General features: G+C 38.0%; 1 protein-coding gene across 7 annotated transcripts in view; it reads left to right on the top strand.

The window, feature by feature from the left end:
• The window catches only part of LOC149818886 (UBQ, helicase-c and DEAD-like helicase domain-containing protein), a 257,306-nt gene that overhangs the window by 203,583 nt on the left and 34,172 nt on the right, over window positions 1-19,551 (top strand). For all 7 annotated transcript variants that reach the window (XR_016427405.1, XM_089985761.1, XM_089985760.1 and 4 more), the window contains one exon: window positions 237-360. Coding sequence is in view for 6 of the 7 variants with exons in the window: in XM_089985761.1 (XP_089841887.1) it covers window positions 237-360 (124 nt within the window). In the remaining variant the exon portion in view is untranslated. The remainder of the gene's footprint in view (window positions 1-236; window positions 361-19,551) is intronic.

Raw genomic sequence — 19,551 nt, 5'->3', positions numbered from 1 at the left:
ATATTAACTTGGCATCTCTAGAGGATTTTCTGATTGGGACTTTTGAAAGTACTGTTACTGGTTCTAGATTATGATCAAATTGATTGTACATTATAATTTTACCATTATTGTTTAATTTTAGCAGTCATGCAACATGTACTTTCCGGATTTTGTGAAACGTCCTTTTGTTAGCAGCTTGCTAATTGTAATAAGTGACCTATTTTATTCCATTTGGCATTTTTGGGATTATTTTGTAGGTATATAATGTCAAATTCTTCAGACTTGGGGACTGAGTGTGCAAATCCTCGTGACACTCGTTATTTTCCAGAAAGGCTACTCTTGTACGATCAGTATCCTGGTGGAATTGGTATTTCAGCACAGGTGAATGATATTTGATGGTTTCGATCCTGTTCACTTATAATTTTAATGTCTCATCAGATATCCAGCAAGCCATGTTTTATTCAGAATCTCACCTCTACATGATTGAAACCAAATGCACAACTTAGTTTACTAAATGAAAATAGAATTTTATTCATAAATTTTTATTAATAATTTAATACTGTGTAATCATGTTCATTCATCTCAAAGTGTGTGCCAACTATAGCTAATCTAATTGATTCTGATTGATTTCAAAGTAATTTTTGTAACTCAACACTTTCTTTAGAGAAAAGCAGTAATAGCATTTTATGCTACTTCCATCAGAAGCCTGGTAGTTTATGGCAAAAACCTTTTGTCTAGATTATGAGCTAAGATTGTACTTTTTTAATGATGAGTTTCCTACATAAATTATTGCTAGTATTCAGTAAGATATGAGCTGAACAAAAATGTTATGAAAGGAAAAAGGAAAGTGATTGAATACCTTTGAATAGTTCACTGCAAGCTAATATCTTGATTGCTATGACATGTCATTATCATCTGTAGATTGTAACACAAAAAATATTGCAATGGTGACACAAATAACTATTAAATTATAGTGTATGCAAGGTTGTATCATATCGTTACACATATCGGTCGGGCCCAAAATAAGATATCTATCATGAAAATAAAAGTACTCGTATCGCGATACGAGTGTATCGTACGATACAACCCTGTATCGGTCTGTCCCAAAAATAAGATATGTATCGGTTGTAAATCGTAATTTTTTAATAAAAAAAACATGAAAATCAGAAAAAATAGAAAAAAATCTAAAAAAAATCATAACACATGAAGCAATGATGAATTGCACCAAATGCAACCATAAAATCACATATGAACTATGTCACACGGACTCGGCTAAAGGGTTGCCGCACCCGCGTCGACACGCACGGACTCGGGTGCGGCTTTGGACTCGGCCCGGACTCGGTCAACTCCGAGTCGGACTCGGTCAACGAGTCCAGGCCGAGTCCGACCACATTTTGGACTCGGTCAACTTTGACCGAGTCCAAAATTGTCCAGTTCGAGTTTTAAATTTTGTTTTGGATCCGGGTCGGGTCCAAACCCGACCCAGATCCAAATTTTGTTTGGCAACCGAACCCTAAAAGGGGTTTATCGACAGGGAGAGGGGCTTACCCTCTCGATTTTGCCTCTCCCCCTCAGCCCCTGCAGCTTTCTCCTGCAACCACGCCGGCGATCCGAACTCCGGCGACAGGCAGCCACCGTCTCCCCCTCCGTCAGGTATGTCGACCCTGCTCGTAGCCTCCCTCCCTGCACCCTCTGCTCGCAGAGGAGGGGCTCGGCCCCCCTCCCTGCACCCTCTGCTCGCAGGGGAGGGGCTCGGCCCCTCCCTGCACCCTCTGCTCGCAGGGGAGGGGCTCGGCCCCCCTCCCTGCACCCTCTGCTCGCAGGGGAGGGGCTCGTCCCCTCCCTGCACCCTCTGCTCGCAGGAGAGGGGCTCGGCCCCTCCCTGCACCCTCTGCTCGCAGAGGAGGGGCTCGGCCCCCCTCCCTGCACCCTTTGCATGCAGAAGAGGGGCTCGGCCCCCGTTCCTGCACCCTCTGCTCGCAGGGGAGGGGCTCGGCCCCTCCCTGCACCCTCTGCTGGCAGAGGAGGGGCTCGGCCCCCCTCCCTGCACCCTTTGCACGCAGAAGAGGGGCTCGGCCCCCCTTCCTGCACCCTCTGCTCGCAGGGGAGGGGCTCGGCCCCTCCCTGCACCCTCTGCTCGCAGAGGAGGGGCTCGGCCCCCCTCCCTGTTTATAATATATATTTTTTAATATATATATATATAGTCGAGTCCCCGTGTCCAAATTTTTTGGAATTGCGCTGCACCCGTGTCGCACCCACACCCGCACCCGCACCCATGTGACATAGCATATGAAGCATTTATGCCTCTTTGAGTTGCATAAGACTGTGAAAATGTCTACGAAGAGACAATACGCATACAAGCACAAATACTTTGCACAAAGGCACTCTTACAACACTTGAGACTCTCAAGCTTGAACAAAATACGCAAAAAGCGTAAAAGTAGAAAATGCTTGAGACTCTCAAGCTTAAGAAATAATAAGGGGGAACACCCCTATTTATACAAGAGCAAAGGGGTACAAGAGGGGGGCTCCCAAAGGAGTCGTTGGGGAGCCCCCAACGACTCTATTGGGGGGACCCCCAGTGTACTTTTATGAAAAAATAAAAAAAAAAATAAAAAAAACCAAAAAATAAAAGAAAAGAAATTACAGCATATTCCAAGTGGAATATGCGCAAGAAGGGAAATTACAGTAATACCCTTTTGGATATATATATATATATATATATATACTTACAACAATGGTTTTGGAGATACATTTTAACAAAGACATCATCTAACATCAACTATCTCACAAGAACAATGCAAAATATTAAATATCTTACAATTAATAACATGCTTCAAGACTCATACTTTCATATTACATAAAAAAAAAAACAAATTTATGAACACTTAAGTGTTAAATAACCAAGTTTTTTTAAAATATAACCTCAATCATCATTTATCACTATCTTCTTCTTCTCCTCCAACATTTACATCATCTTCAATATACATGGGCTCTTCATCATCTACCTCATGTGTTCCTTCCACGTTGATGTAATACCGTGAAATTTTTCATGATTTTTAAATTCAAAAATTTTGATTTTTAACTAAGCATTTAATGAAAATGATAAAATTGTAGAAAAATGTCTTGTCTAGGTGACGTCAGTTGGGTTTGGGCATGGCCCAGGGCCCATTGACAAGACCTAGATGAGCCCATTAAAGTTTGTGAAAATTTTTGTTTTAACTTTTAAATTTGAGTAAAATCCAGCAAAATTCAGGTTAAATTAAGGCAAAAAACAGGTATGTATACCATTAGATGTGTCTCGTAATTCTGAGCATGTTGGTGCCCTGTTTTACGGAAATCAAGTTAGGGTTGGCCCCAAAAATCGCGTTTTAAAAAATGATGCCTCTATTTTTTGCCTTTTTCTGGTTTGGACTGGATCTGCTCCATTTGATCCAAGTTGATATGGACCTGGATCCAATCCTGGACCCATATTAACTAGGATCTGGTCCAGGTAGGATACATGTGGTTTTTGGATATGGATTTGGATCTTGGATCTAGATTTGGATTCGAAATCCATATATGGCCAATTTAAAACTTTAATTTTAATTTAAATGAGGTAGAGTTCTACCCCATGAGGGTCTTTCAGAGGGGGCAGCACCGTCTGAAATCTTCTATGAATTATTAAATTAAATAATAATTAAATAATTAAATAAATGTTGGATTTATCTAATAGATAACGTAGAGTTCTACATGAAATAGAACTCCAACTAAGTGAGTATTTTAGAGGGGACGTCACCCTCTAGGTAAGATCCAAAATAAAATAAAAATAAAATAAAAATAAAGAGTTAATAAGAATAGAAAAAATTTCTAGAAAGAATATAAAAGAGGGGCTGGACTCCTCTCTCTCTCTAGAATCGTGATTCTAGAGAGGGAGAGGGAGAGGGAGAGAGAGAAAACCCCAAACTCGTTGGGGAGAGAGAAAAGAAAAAAAAGAAAATTAGTTTCTGACCCTACATCCATCATTTTTTTCCATCTTTTTCTACGTTCGATTAAGGTATGGGTTTCTCTATAGGTTCGTACAGGAAGAAATACGTATGAACTACTTTTATGTGTAAGTTTAGATGAAAAAGAGAAATTTGATTCAAAAATATGTATGTATACATGTATTTTTTTGAGATTTTGATTTCCCTAAAGTGTTAAATCCTGAAATACCCATGTCTATGTCCATTTTCTTGATTTGACATGAGTATGCCATCGATTTTTCCCTGTTTAAGCATGTGTTCAACTTTTATTGACTTTTGGATATGCATATCATATGAAATACATGTTAATTTTTTTTTATAGCTTTTCATGCAGAATATATATATATATATATATATATATATATATATATATATATATATATATATATATATATATATATGTCCCAGTTGATCTAACAATTTATTGTATTTGATAACTGTCATCAGATTTAACTATTTGTTATTTTCATAAATGTTATCAAATCTGATTATTTGTTGTATTTGATAACTATCATCAGATTTTACTATATGTTGTTTTGAAGACTGTTATTAAATCTAATTATTTGTTGGATTTGATAATTGTCATCAGATTTATCTATATGGTGTTTTGATAACTGTTTTCAAATCTGATTATTTGTTGTATTTGATAATTGTCATCAGAATTTACTATATGTTATCTTGATGGTTGTTATCATACTCAAATATATGTGGTGTTTGATGACTGTTATCAAATCTGATTTTGTATTATTTTGTTGACTGTGATTAGATTTGCTTATATGTTATTTTGTAGTTTGTTATCATATTTGATTTCAAGTTATTTTGTTGACTGTTATCAGTTTCGATTACATGTTGGTTTATTAACTGATATCGAATCTGATTGTGTGATATTGATGACTGTCATTAGATTTGGCTATGCTATTTTTAGATGATTGTCATCAAGTTCTTATTATGTTGTATTTGATGACTGTCATCAAATTTGGCTATATGTCATTCTTTTGTCAAATCTTATTATGTTGTATTTGATGATTGTCATCATATTTGACTATGTATTAATTTAATGACTGTTATCATATTCGAATATGTGTTAATTTGTTGACTATTATCAAACTCGGCTTCATGTTACTTTTGTTGCCTGGATCAGACTCGCATATATGTTGTTTTGATGTTGATCAGGGAAATGATACAATAAGCGGAAGCGAGAAGCGAAGCATTTTAAAATTTATAGGAAGCGGGAAGCGAAGTATCAATGTAAAAGCAAAATATTAAAAAAAATGAAGCAATATGGTAATTGAATAGGATTCGAGCAAGAAACAAATAAAAACTAAAATAAAATTGATCATTCTTATATTTCATGATTTTTCACTAAAAGAGTTAATTTTTTGTTAAAATCTAACAATGATGGTTACTAAATTAAAGAAAGTACATGCAAAGTGAGTGAAAGCGTGAGAAAAATACATGAAAAGAAATGTGAGAAAAACATATAGGAAGCATATACCTTGTGTGTGTGAAGCAATATATATATATATATATATATATATATATATATATATATATATATATGTATCCTATATACATATATAATTATTCAGAGTACATAATTTTGCGTACTCTTGCTCTATTTCAATTATACGTGCATTTATTTAGAGTACGTAGTTTTGCGTACTCCTGCCTACTTTAAATTATGCGAGTATTTATTTAAAGATGCAGATTTACTCACCCTTTCTTTAACTCAATTTTCAAAAGAGTCATGTGAGTTTTCAAGTTCGCATGCCCCGATGTCTCGTAAAATAAAACAAAGTGTTTTACGTTCGCATGTTCATGATATTCAACGTACGCATGCACCACTTATCCTACAAACAAAATAAGGCTCACATGCTCGCATGAATCAAGGTTGTTGCGTCCATTCTCATTGGACAATTCCCAAGCATTAGAGTATTCTTCGAAAACATCTTTTCAACCTGGTTCAAACTTAACATCAATTGAGATTGGCATGATGCCAAGAGTACGAAGAGAGAGAGAGAGAGAGAGAGAGAGAGAGAGAGAGAGAGCATGATATCCCTTTAAAAGAAACCCTAAAACATCTCCCACCTCCAGTAGTGTTTGAGGGATTGAAAGAGCACAACGGCTAGGTTAAAAAAGAGAAGGCGATAGATATTGGGAAAGAGGAAGCTATAGAAGGAAGGGAGATGACCGAATTCTTTACCTCGCTAAGGCAACACTGGATGCTCGTTGTAGTACCCAGACGAAACCTATCGATCAAACCCATCGCTCAGACCCCTGTCGATCAAGAATTAGCCAAACCAGTCCATCATTGGACTGATTTGGCCTTTACCTTTTTGACTAGTCAAAAAGGTACCTTTTTGACCAAGTCAAAAAGGTAAATCCAAAAAGAGCTGTTGGACTCCCCAACAGCTCTATTAGAGCTGTTGGAGAGTCCAACAGCTCTCTTAAGGCTTCTCTCTACCTCTCTATAAATATGGGGCTATTCCCCTTGTAAAGACTTACTCTTGTTTTGTGTTTTTATCTCAAATCAATAAAATTGTTTATTTTTCATTTTTATACCCATTTAGGGTTGTGTGTATTCTTAAGTTCTCTTTGTGAACCTTTGTGGTTCTTATGATGTATTTGTGAGAACTTGTTGAGAGACATTTGTTGTAGCGTATTTTTCACTTTCTTACATGGTATCAGAGCAAGGTCGGTGGACGTGTATTGGGAAGTGTGCCATGCAACTACTCTTCAAGAAAGTGAAGCCTCTTTGAAGGAGTGCTCGTGTGTAGCCTTGAAGGGCGTGGAAGGCTATTTATTTTCGATCTTTGTGGTTAAAATATTCCTCTTCCCACTTGCTTTTCTTCTTCCCCTCTCATTCCCAAGCTTGTAAAATGGATGACAATGATAATGTCGCCCTTAAGTCCATAAAACTCAATGATTCAAACTATGTAACATGGGCTTCAATCATGAAGCATCTTATTTGGGGAAAGGGTCTATGGGGCTTAGTTGATGGAACCGATAAGGAACCTAAACTAACGCTCACTAAAGAAGAAGGTGGAAGAGAAGTACCTCTTTTGGAGGTGGAAAAAACTAAGGCCATCTCCACATATGAAAAGGAATGGAAAGAATGGAGAATGGGTCACGCCAAGATCATGTCTTGGCTAATTTCTAGTGTAGACATAAAGAAGTGTTCAAGTCTCGCAAAATTTGAACATGCTAATGATGCATGGGAATATCTTAAGAGAATGTATTCTCTTAAAGATATTGCTCATATATGTAACTTACAAGAAAAGGTTCGGAATATGGTTCAAGGAGAGAGAAGTATTAGAGAATACTACAATAGCTTATCCGAACTATGGGAAGAGTTGGCTCTTCTTGAACCAAAGTGGCATTGTCCACAAGACATTGAGCTTCGCCAAAATCAAGTAAATGCGGAGCATTTTTTTCAATTTATAAATAGGTTGAGACCCGAATTTGAATCAACCAAGTTTGTTCTTCTACATCGGGGAAATGTTCCCTCTATTGAATATACCATTGAAGAGCTAAGTATGGAAGAAAATAGACTCAAGAAACGAGTCGACAAAAGCGATGATGATACAGTTTTAGCTGTATCTAGACCAGGTAATCACATTCGCACATACAAACCTCCACATATTGGGAGAATAAACAATGAAAGGCAAGGAGGCGATTTTGAAAGGAGAAAAGTTATTTGTTATTACTGTCATGAACCCGGACATGTTAAAACTTACTGTCCAAAGTTAAAAAAATCTTATGAGAAGAAGGTAGTTGTTGTTGAATCAAAAGAATCAAATGAGACATCCATTGGAAACATGTCCCTGTCTCAGCTGGTGGAGGCTCTACAACCTCTTCTTAAAGGAACTTCTCCCTCAGCTGGAGTTGCGATCTCTTCTGTTGGCACCTCCGATCCAGGTAAACCCCTATGGCTTCTTGACTCTGGTGCTTCTTTTCACATGACACCAAATTTAAAATTACTATCGCATTGTTATGACTTAAGTGGATCGAGTGTTTTTACTGCGGATGGAACATCCCTTGAGATAAAAGGAATAGGAAATTTCGAAAATAACTCTCAAAACTCAAAAGGATTTTGTGTTCCAAAGATTAGATATATCCCCAAACTTAATCTAAATCTCTTATCTGTTTCTCAATTAACTGATCATGGGTGTAATGTTTCCTTCTCTTCTCATGATTGTCAAGTACAGGATCACCAGTCAGGGAAGCTGATTGGGGAAGGCCATAGAGAAGGAGGCTTATATTACATGGATTTTTTGGAATTACCCAAGAAAACATTATGCTGCAATGTTCAAAAAGTAGGCTTGGATCTTTTACACCAAAGATTTGGTCACCCTTGTATATCCAAGCTTCAGTACTTTCCAAACATGGAAAAAATTTGTAATTTTGAAACTTTCACTTGTGAAAAATGTATTCTTGGAAAAATGAAACGACTAGCATTTCAAGAAAGAACTTTTGTCTCCACTCGACCACTTGAATTAATTCACTCTGATGTTTGGGGTCCTGCACCAGTTACGTCAAAAGGTGGGTTTTTATACTATGTAATTTTCGTGGATGACTTTACACGATATACCTGGATTTACTTTCTCAAACACAAATTTGAAGTGTTCTCTTTTTTTCAAATATTTCATAATATGGTCAAAAATCAATTTAAGAATGATATTTCAATATTTCGCACTGATTCAGGGGGAGAATTTTTATCAACTGAATTTAAAGAATATTTGAACTCACATGGAATTTCACACCAAAAATCTTGTCCCTATACCCCTCAACAAAATGGGTTAGCTGAGAGAAAACACACACATTATAGAAACAACTAGAACACTACTTATCACACATCAAGTTCCTAAAGTTTTTTGGGCCGAAGCTATTTTAACTGCTGTGTATCTTATTAATAGGATGCCCTCATCCTCAATAAAGAATATTTCTCCTACTGAAAAGCTTTATAAACAAAAACCTGATTATTCTAGACTGAGGGTGTTTGGGTGCAAGTGCTTTGTTTTTACAGATAACAATGATAAATTCTCTCCCCGTGCTATACCATGTACTTTTTTAGGATATGCAAATAATAAAAAAGGATACAGATGTTTTGACCCTAAAAACAACAAGTTATACGTTTCAAGGAATGTATCCTTTCTAGAAAATGAACGTTTTTTTGAAAACAAAAATTCTACTGAAATAGATGAGTATTCCTTCTTGTTGGATCTAGTTCCAAAGGATAGTGAAAGAGAAATTGATCTAGATGATCAGATGGATGTGATTGATTCTGATCCTCATAGAAATAGTCAAGATTGTATTTAATACTCTAGACGAGGAAATTTAGAAAGACAATGTGCCCTGGATAAATACACAAGGGAACATGAATCTGCCTCTTCATCTAGAAAATCCACTAGGATCTCGAGGGTTCCTGCAAAGTTTGTGTCATATCAGTCTTTTTCACCAAAACATCAAGCCTTTATTGCTCTAATTCATTCCTATGAAGAACCTCCCAGTTATGATATAGCCAAGGATCAACCAGAATGGGTCAAGGCTATGAAAGTCGAATTAGAAGCCTTAGAAAAAGCAAATACTTGGACCATTCAAGACCATCCTCCAAACAACAAGAAACCTATTGGTTGTCGCTGGGTGTACAAGGTGAAAACCAAGAGTGATGGCACTCTTGAAAGATTCAAGGCCCGGTTGGTGGCAAAAGGCTATTCTCAAGAATATGGAATAGACTATGAAGAGACCTTTGCCCCAGTAGCTAGAATGACCACTGTTAGAATCCTAATAGCTCTTGCATCAATAAAGGGATGGCATAGCTTTCAAATGGATGTTAAAAATGCTTTTCTAAATGGATCTTTAGTTGAAGAAGTATACATGGACCCACCACCAGGAATGAATATACCTAAAGGGAAAACACTTCGCCTAAACAAGGCTTTATATGGTCTCAAGCAAGCTCCAAAAGCTTGGTATGATAAGTTTAGTAAGGTTATGTTTGATTTTGGTTTTCGATTTTGTCTTACTGACACATCTTTGTTTGTTAAGAATTCTGATGCAGGTATTATCATCCTTCTACTCTATGTTGACGACATGATCATCACTGGAAGTGATAAACAGGGAGTTTATGATATTAAAAAATTTCTCAAAACACATTTTGAAATGAGTGATTTAGGTTTTTTGAAATATTTTCTTGGTATAGAAGTTGCCTACTCACCTAGAGGTTACTTGTTAACTCAATCTAAGTTTGCATTAGATATTGTTGCTAGGTCAGGTATTTCAGATGAAAGACATGTTGATACTCCTGAGATTGTGAATGTCAAAATGAAGATTGATGATGGAGAGCCACTCAAGAATCCGACTCCGTATAGGCAACTTGTTGGGGCTCTATCGTATCTATCTATCACAAGACCTGACATTACACATGCGGTCCATACAGCCAGTCAATTTCAACATGCTCCAACTTCTGTTCATATGGGAGCAGTTTTGCGTATTATTAGATATATCAAAAATTCTATTTTTCGAGGATTATTTTTATCTGCTTCCTCTAACTTAGAATTGCTTGCTTATACTGATGCAGATTGGGGTAGTGATCCAAATGACCGCCACTCAACTACAGGTTTGTGTCTTTTTAGGAGAATCCTTGGTGTCTTGGCGATGTAAGAAGCAACAAAAGGTCTCTCTCTCATCAACTGAAGCTGAATATAGAGCAATGGCTACAACTACTATGGAATTAGTCTGGCTTCGACGTCTACTTTCCGATATGGTAGTTGAAAGTCCAAAAGCAGCAAATTTGTGTTGTGACAACAAGAGCTCTATCTATATTGCAAGCAATCGGACATTTCATGAACGCACCAAGCATATAGAAATGGATTGCCATTATGTTCGAGAGGAATTTTTGCGTGGCACCATCAATCTTCCCTATGTTGCTTCAGAATATCAGCTGGCCGATTTCTTCACCAAGCCTCTCGTTGCTCCTAGGTTTCACTTTCTCTTAGGCAAACTTTCGGTTATCCAACCGTAAGTTTGAGGGGGAGTGTTAAAATATGTAATCTCATATAATATCTCATATGTAATCTCATAGACATGTAATGTTTTATCTCCTTTCTAGTTAGGATTTTTTGTTTAATTAATTCTAGTTAAAATACAACTAGAATTAGCCAAACCAGTCCATCATTGGACTGATTTGGCCTTTACCTTTTTGACTAGTCCAAAAGGTACCTTTTTGACCAAGTCAAAAAGGTAAATCCAAAAAGAGCTGTTGGACTCCCCAACAGCTCTATTAGAGCAGTTGGAGAGTCCAACAGCTCTCTTAAGGCTTCTCTCTACCTCTCTATAAATATGGGGCTATTCCCCTTGTAAAGACTTACTCTTGTTTTGGGTTTTTATCTCAAATCAATAAAATTGTTTATTTTTCATTTTTATACCCGTTTCGGGTTGTGTGTATTCTTAAGTTCTCTTTGTGAACCTTTGTGGTTCTTATGATGTATTTGTGAGAACTTGTTGAGAGACATTTGTTGTAGCGTATTTTTCACTTTCTTACAATCTGCACCATACCGCGTGTGTGCAATCTAATCAGATCTGCCACCTTAGGGTGTGCGTTCAATCTGATTAGATCTGCATTGTGTATGCTTGTGCAATCTGATTAGATTTGGTTATGTATACATGTGCATTCTAATCAGATTTGTCAATGATTTGTGTTGTGCAATTTGATCAGATTTGACAATATGTAGTGTAGGTGAAATCTAATTTGACTGCTGATATGTTGATTTTGAGCATCTGAATAGTTTTGCTATGTTCAGACTCGCATTCATGTTGACTACAGGATTATGTATCCGATTATATATTTTGATTGGTTATGTATGCTTATGCATACGAATACCATGTTGTAAATGTGCATCTCATACGCATAGAATTCTGAAGTTTATTTTGATGTTTGCATAAATATGATCATGTGCATGTTTGGGTGTTTATGTATGAAATTGATCATGATAATATGTATTACAAGCATCTCTTCGCATGCGTATGCAATTGCTTTATATGTATTCATGTTATGTGTTTGAATGTGCATTATGAACATGTTTTTAAACAAGTTGTGTGTTGCCCTAAATCACCTTTGAGATATTGTGGTGGTCAGGTGTGAACCACTGCGGGCCGTGTAGGCTAGGAGAATGTGTTTCTCTACTTATTGTTGATTTTATTTATGTATTACAAAATTTATTTTTGGAAATTATTGGTTTTCCTAAATTAATTGCACTGTTAAATGTGGCGGGCTAGGGCTCAAAAGTGGTTTTGTATGTTGATTTGCAAAACGGTTCTTGTGTAAAGAACTTGAAATTATTGAAAGGTAAAAGAGATCACACAGAGTAATTAATCTCTTGATGTCCCTTCCATAATGTAGGAATCTTGGATGGCGGTTTTGGGAAAACCATGAGAATATTAAAACTCTGTTGTGATTCTGCCCCTGAACCCGATATGGTAGTATTAAAATACTGTATATATATATACCTGACTGATATACTTATATTTATACAATATATGTATATCAAGAGGATTTTGGTCATTTCATAAAATATATTTTAGTATAGTCTATTAGAGACTGAAAAGTCTTTTTTTATTTTTATTTCTTTTTGTTGTAATGTCAATATGACGGTTGGAGGACAGTCCAACTAGTCGTTGGACTGCCCCCAGTGGTCATAAATATGACTGTTGGAGGCAGTCCAATGATTGTTGAACTCCTCCCTTAAAGCATCACCTCTCTATGTATTTTTAAGCTTTTCTAAAGCATTTGATGTGTATTAATACAATATTTTTTTGTTATGCTCTTGTGAGCTTTGTGCCTTTGTGATCTTATAGATTTTATATTTTTGTGTAACTCTTTTATGAGATTGGTATCGGTCCATTAGAAACCATATTATATTTGTGCACTTGTGTAGCCCTTTGTTGGTATTGTAATCGTGCACTCTTGTTTCATTACATGGTATCAGAGCTTGGCTCTTGAAGTAGTGAAAGATATCTTGGGATTATCCTCCTTATGGTGGTGTTCTTCAATCTTTAGTCTTCATCCACTCCTACACAAGAATTCTTCATTATGGGAGAAGGAGATTTTGCCTCTGTCATCTCCTATAAGCTCAACGAAAATAATTATTTGATGTTGGTGACTGCTACGTGAAAGAATCTGAATAGGGCTTCAAGATGAAAGAATCTGAATAGGGCTTCAAGATAGTGCGCCTTCAAGCTTTGGAGAATAGCCTTCAATCTGAAAATACAAAATAAAGAGAAGAGAGGAGAGGGGGGAGAAGAGGAGGATGCCAAATGGAAAGTAGGGCACGTTAAAAGTATCGTGACCCTCTCTTAATAAGATATATATAGGATCTAACACTACTGAACAAAATACATGAAAAATATACAGGATTACAAGTATGCCACCGCCCAAGCATGGGGAAAGCATACGCTCGGATATGGATCCAATATCGGATCCATATCCGATACAAATACAATTCTAACATCCCCCCTCAAGTTGTGCATGAGTTTTCATCATGCCCAACTTGTTCTTCAAATGCCAAAACTGTGATCCAGTGAGTCCTTTGGTGAAAAGATCAGCAACTTGTTCAGAAGTATGTATATATGCAGGGGAGATTTCCTCATCTTCTATTTTCTGACGAATGAAATGTTGATCAATCTCAATGTGCTTGGTACGACTGTGAAGTATGGAATTGAATGAAATTTTAATGGCACTTTGATTGTCAACCAGCATGGAAGATTGAGCAATAGGAAGAGATAATTCCCCAAGGAGGTGACGAAGCCAAGTAGCATCGGCAGTGCCAGCAGCCATGGCCCTATATTCAGCTTCTGTGCTGGATTTTGCAATGGCGGGTTGTCTGCGACTACTCCAACAGACAAGATTAGAATTGAGAAAGACACAATAGCCAGAAACAGATCGGCGTTCATCAAGATCGCTTCCCCAATCAGCATCAGTGTAAGTAGAGATAATATGACCATCCACAGTAGGAGACATGCGTTTATAAGTAAGTCCATCGCCAATAGTCCCCTTGAGATAACGTAAGATACGCTTGACAGCTTCCATATGAGTGTCTGTGGGAGCATGCATAAACTGGGAAACTTGATTGACAGCATATACAATGTCGGGCCGAGTGAATGTCAAATATTGAAGTTTCCCAACAATACTGCGGTAAAGGGTTGGAACAGGATATGCAGGACTGCCATCTGAAACGTTCAACTTTGCATGCAAAACGCTGGGCGTGTTAATGGGCTTACAATCAGACATACCAGAGGATGTGAGAATATCAAGGGCATACTTGTGTTGAGAAAGAGTGAGGGAATCCTCAGTCCTGTCTAATTCAACACCCAAAAAATATCTGAGGTCCCCGAGATCTTTCATTTTGAAGTGTTGTTCTAACACTTCTTTGATTTGGACGATATGAGAGGAAGTATTTCCCGTGAGAACAATGTCATCCACATATATCAATAACCAAGTAGTGATCCCTCCTTTGTGATAGATAAAAAGAGAATGATCAAGAGCACTCTTCTGAAAACCAGCTTCTTGAATGTGAAGGGAGAACCTTTCAAACCATGAACGAGAAGCCTGTTTTAACCCATATAATGACTTGTGCAACTTGCATACCCATAGATTAGAATCATTAGTAGCATATCCTGGTGGCTGTTCCATGTAGACGTCCTCTTTGAGGAAACCATGAAGAAAAGCATTTTTGACATCAAGTTGATGTAATGACCATCCAAAAGTAATAGCAAGAGAGAGAATAACTCGAATGGTACTCATCTTAACAACAGGGCTGAAAGTCTCATCATAATCTTCCCCATGTTGTTGAGTGAAACCTCTAGCCACAAGACGAGCTTTATACCTATCAATACTGCCATCTGGTTTATATTTGATTTTATAAACCCATTTAGACCCAACAACATTCTTATCCCTTGGCCGTGGAACGACTTTCCATGTTTGACATTCATTCAGGGCTTCCATTTCTTCATTCATGGCTTCAATCCAACGGGAATTTTGAGAGGCCTGAGAATAACACTTTGGTTCAGTCTGTTTATGCAAACTGGTCATAAAAAGCTGAAAATCCAAAGTGAAAGTGTTATAGCTTATCCATCTATCCACGGGATGTCTCGCTCGAGTGGACCTTCGTGGATGAGAAGGAACAATGACAGAATCAGTAGTAGAGGCAGGAGTGCGACGAGAATAAACCAAGCCAGAAAATCTGTCTAAAGGAGGATCAACCATCTGAGTATCAGACATGTCTGCTTCAATGTGAGTACTATCCATCTGGGCATCAGACATTTCTGCTTCAATGTGAGTACTGTCAGAAGGGGCTGGAAAAGTGGTCGGTTGAATCCCATCGCCTAAGATATTAGCACATAACCATGGATCATATAGTCTGGACGCTGAATCATGAATAGCCTTGGAAGAAGTGTGAAACTGCAATCTGAGTTCATCAAAAACAACGTGTCTTGAAATATGTATACGGCCTGTTAGGGGATTATAGCACCTATAGCCTCGATAATGGTCTGCATAGCCCACAAACTGACACATTATAGCCCGAGCCTGAAGTTTGTTCCGGAGGCTGGAATCAACATGAACATAGCAAATGCATCCAAAAACCCGAAGCTCATCATACTTAGGATGCTCATGATTCAAAAGAAAGAAAGGAGATTTCCCTACGAGAAGAGCTAAAGGCAATCGATTTATAACATAAACGGCCGTGTGAAATGCCTCAGTCCATAGAGTCATAGGGAGATCAGTGTCATGGAGCATGCTTAAGGCAGTCTCTACAATGTGTCGGTGCTTGCGTTCTGCAATGCCATTTTGCTGTGGTGTGTGTGGACAAGATATTTGTCTAGTGATGCCATGATTTAGCAAGTATTCAGTAAATTCAGATGATAAATATTCACCACCACCATCACATTGAAAATGCACTATGTTGGATGAAAATTTATTTTGGATGAGGGCATGAAATTGGCTAAACAAACGGAACACTTCAGATTTGTGTTTTATGAAGTGTATCCATGTATAGCGAGAAAAAGAATCAACAAAAATGACATAGTATCTACTGCCGGAAGGAGATGAGACAGGAGTTGGTCCCCAAACATCAGAGTAAATCGTTTCAAACAATTTAGAAGCTCTTTTATTGATGGAATTAAAAGGAAGGGCATGACTCTTACAAAGTTGACAGCTTGAGCACATGCCTGACTCACTAACAGGTCTCAGACTGGATTTGTGCAACAATCCATTATTAACAAGGCTAGAAATAAAAGAATGACTACAATGGCCTAATCGATTATGCCAAATGGACGGCATATCTATTTGAGTCAAATTGACTTCATTCGGACTGATAGGAAAAGAAACAGATGAACTGGACTTGGACACTGGAGGAGCTTCTTTGAGGACGTACATGTTGCCTTCACGAATTCCTTCAGCGAATATCGTCTTGGTGAGAGGATCCTTGACAAAAACAGAGGAAGGAGTGAATTCAACTGATGTGGAAGAGTCATCAATGAGTTTAGATACTGAAATAATGTTTTTCTTGACATTAGGGACGACTAAAACATTGTGTAAAGGAAGCGAAGTATGCGGCAAAGAAACATATGCATTACCAATGTGAGTAATTTTGTGGTGAGTGCCATCACCTGTAACTACAGAACCTTTTGCTAAATATGGAGATGCACTAGAGAGTTTACCTGCATCATCAGTCACATGGGCGGCAGCACCAGAATCCACATACCAGACACCATCATCATTTTGCTTGAGACTCAGATTAGAAATAGCTGTCATTAAGAGTTGTTGTGCATCGGGCGTGAATGAGGAGGAAGACGCTCTAGAAATGATAGAGGGGGTTAGCCTGTGATCACGTCGACCTCCCTTAGCTTTGTTCTGAGGATTGTGCCAACATTCAGATTTAACATGTCCTCTCTTGTTGCAATAGAAACATGTAGGGATACGCTTTGGCATGTTAACAAGAGTGCTGCCCTGAGGAGTAGGAAGAATACCCTTTCCTTGTCCGGATGTATGAGCCCAAGTATGTGCACGCTGTCCTGACACACCATGTGTAGAAGTAACTAAAATACTGGGCGAAGTAGAAATGGAAGCATCATGCCTGTGAACTCTACTAGCCTCATGCTGGATCAATTTTGCCTTTAAGTCTTCAAAAGAGGGTAAGACAGGGAGAACCTCCAGAGCAGTGCAAAATATATCAAACTGTAATAACTGCAAATTTTTCCATTAAAAATTTTAATGTTTTAGGCGTAAAATAGGTTGAATTGGGCACGGATCCAAGTTTCGGATCCAGAACCATACTTAAGTGATACCCTTATACATATAAACCTATTAAATATCTATATATACGTAAATAAGAAAATAAATAATATATATATATATAAATAGATTATTAGGTGGGATTTGGACCCAACTAGGGGTCCACATCTTTAAATAAGACCCGGATCCAACACGTGGTTGGATCCCGAGTGCGGGTCGCGGGTCGGACCCGGACCCGGCCCACACCCTGTAAGAAGGATACAAAGGGGGGGGGGGGCGATAAGGGGGTTGCCCGATAAAAATGAAGGGGGAAAACCCCCCGATAAGTCACTGGTTAGGGTTCTTTTGAACCCTAACATTTGGAAATGGGGGGGGGGAGGCCGAAGCCGCCGGGCTTCCTTCCTTTTTGGAAGGTCACCCACCTACAAAGGGGGACCCCAAACCCTTCCTTCTCCCTCTCTCTCTGTCCCATGCTCCCTCTCTTCTCTCTCTAACCCTCGGATTCCCCTCCCCCGAGCTCGGGCCTGCTGTTTGAAGCCGTGTCAGGAGACGCAACCGACCTCTCCGGTGGTGGTGCTGTCCAGGCCGACTGACCCCTCCAGTGGATGCCGCAACACCCTCGCCGGATAATGGTAGGGTTTCTGTAAAATTTTTGTTCAGGTCGAGCATGGATCGGGTGGGATGTGGGTTGTCCGAAACCCAGACTGTCGAGTTGTAAATGGGGAAAAATCTCCAGTTGGGGGTTGTCTGTCAACCCCAAACCGGGAACTCCAAATCAACAATTTGGGGTTTCGGATGCTTCCTTTCTTTTCTTTTTGAATCATGATCTAATCCCTGTGTATGTCTCTTTGGGATTTCATGATTTAATTAGACCTAATGAAATTTGTGATTGAGTTGTATACACGTTCATCTGAATTTTTTTTTGGTTTATGTATATATATATATCTGTAAATATATATATACATTCATGTAAATGTTATAACTTAGCATTGTATATAATCTTTGGGACTGCATGACTTGGCTGGGACTATATTCTCTTGAATTTAGAATTTATTTTGTGCAAAACTTTTGGACTGATTATGAAATTGTTTTTACCTAACTCGTGAGAGGCTGATCTAACTCGTGAGAGGAGGATCTATGATTTACCTGCGGTTTTGGGTTGTAGGGACTGGGTGCCCACTAAAGAACTAAAACGGTAGATTGTGTACCTTGTGTATTGAAGTGGTGGTTAGTCGCATATTTAAGCTCCTGCGCTGTGGTGTTTTATGTTTTGGAAAATTTGCTGTAACAGAGTTGAGGTGTTATAGTAGACTGACATAGAGTCTGTGCACATATGGCCATGCTTGAGGGTTTTAAAGGTCTGGACTTTTGTTTTGCATAGGCTTAATCAATGTGAATGCATGTTTAACTCCTATGTTTTTAGTTGAATTACTTATGATAAACCAAGGTGCTGCCAATAATTGAGTCTTGTATCTGTTTAGTGATAACGATTGTTACCTAATTAATCAAGGTTGGTTGTATGTATTCCAGAGGGTGCAAAGACTAATCAGCTGTCTGTTATAATGGTCTCCCATGTTATATGAAGCTGCATGATTAATCAACTGCTAGATGCCTAGTTAGCTGCATTATATGATCATATTCGTTTCATATGAAACAACATATTAAACTGTTACTCCATGTCGATTTAGTTGCATGTTAGGTTGAGATTCAATCTAGTATTTAATTTCGTATTCACTTTATGTTAAATGCTTAGATAGTTGCATATTAAATTGCATAGTAACTTGTAAATTTAAATAGATGATTTGTTGTATATTAGGCGGCATGTAAATTTGGTGTTCACTCCATAGTAACTAGCAATTTAAAATGATGTTTAGCTGCATATTAAACTGCCTAATTTATATGGGTCAAACGCATATTCCTTCAAAGGGTTCCAATGATTCTTTATGTGTACATCTAGAAGATTCAAATGGCCATTAGAATGTTTATTTTCCAATGTTCATAGGCTTGTCAAATTGTATTTTGCTGTAGTACTATTGCCTAACACTACATACTTGCTGAAAGTATCAAGTGCCAAATAAGCTGTATATCTTGTGGAATGTTCGAATGAGAGGATGTTGGGAGAAATACATATATTACCAAATCTTTAGGACTATATTGCACGTTCAATAAAGTACACCAACTGTGTTTTTGCTTGTTGTCAGAGCTTGTATTACATGCCACCCTTCATAATACCCGGAGGAGTTGTAGCAACTTGCTATTAAGGAATAAATAAATGATAATA

Source organism: Nuphar pumila, chromosome 13 (genome assembly GCF_984573655.1).
Source record: "Nuphar pumila chromosome 13, dmNupPumi1.hap1.1, whole genome shotgun sequence".
NCBI lineage: Eukaryota > Viridiplantae > Streptophyta > Magnoliopsida > Nymphaeales > Nymphaeaceae > Nuphar > Nuphar pumila.
The sequence above is the reverse complement of the archived record's forward strand: the minus strand, read 5'-3'. Positions and strand labels throughout refer to the sequence as shown.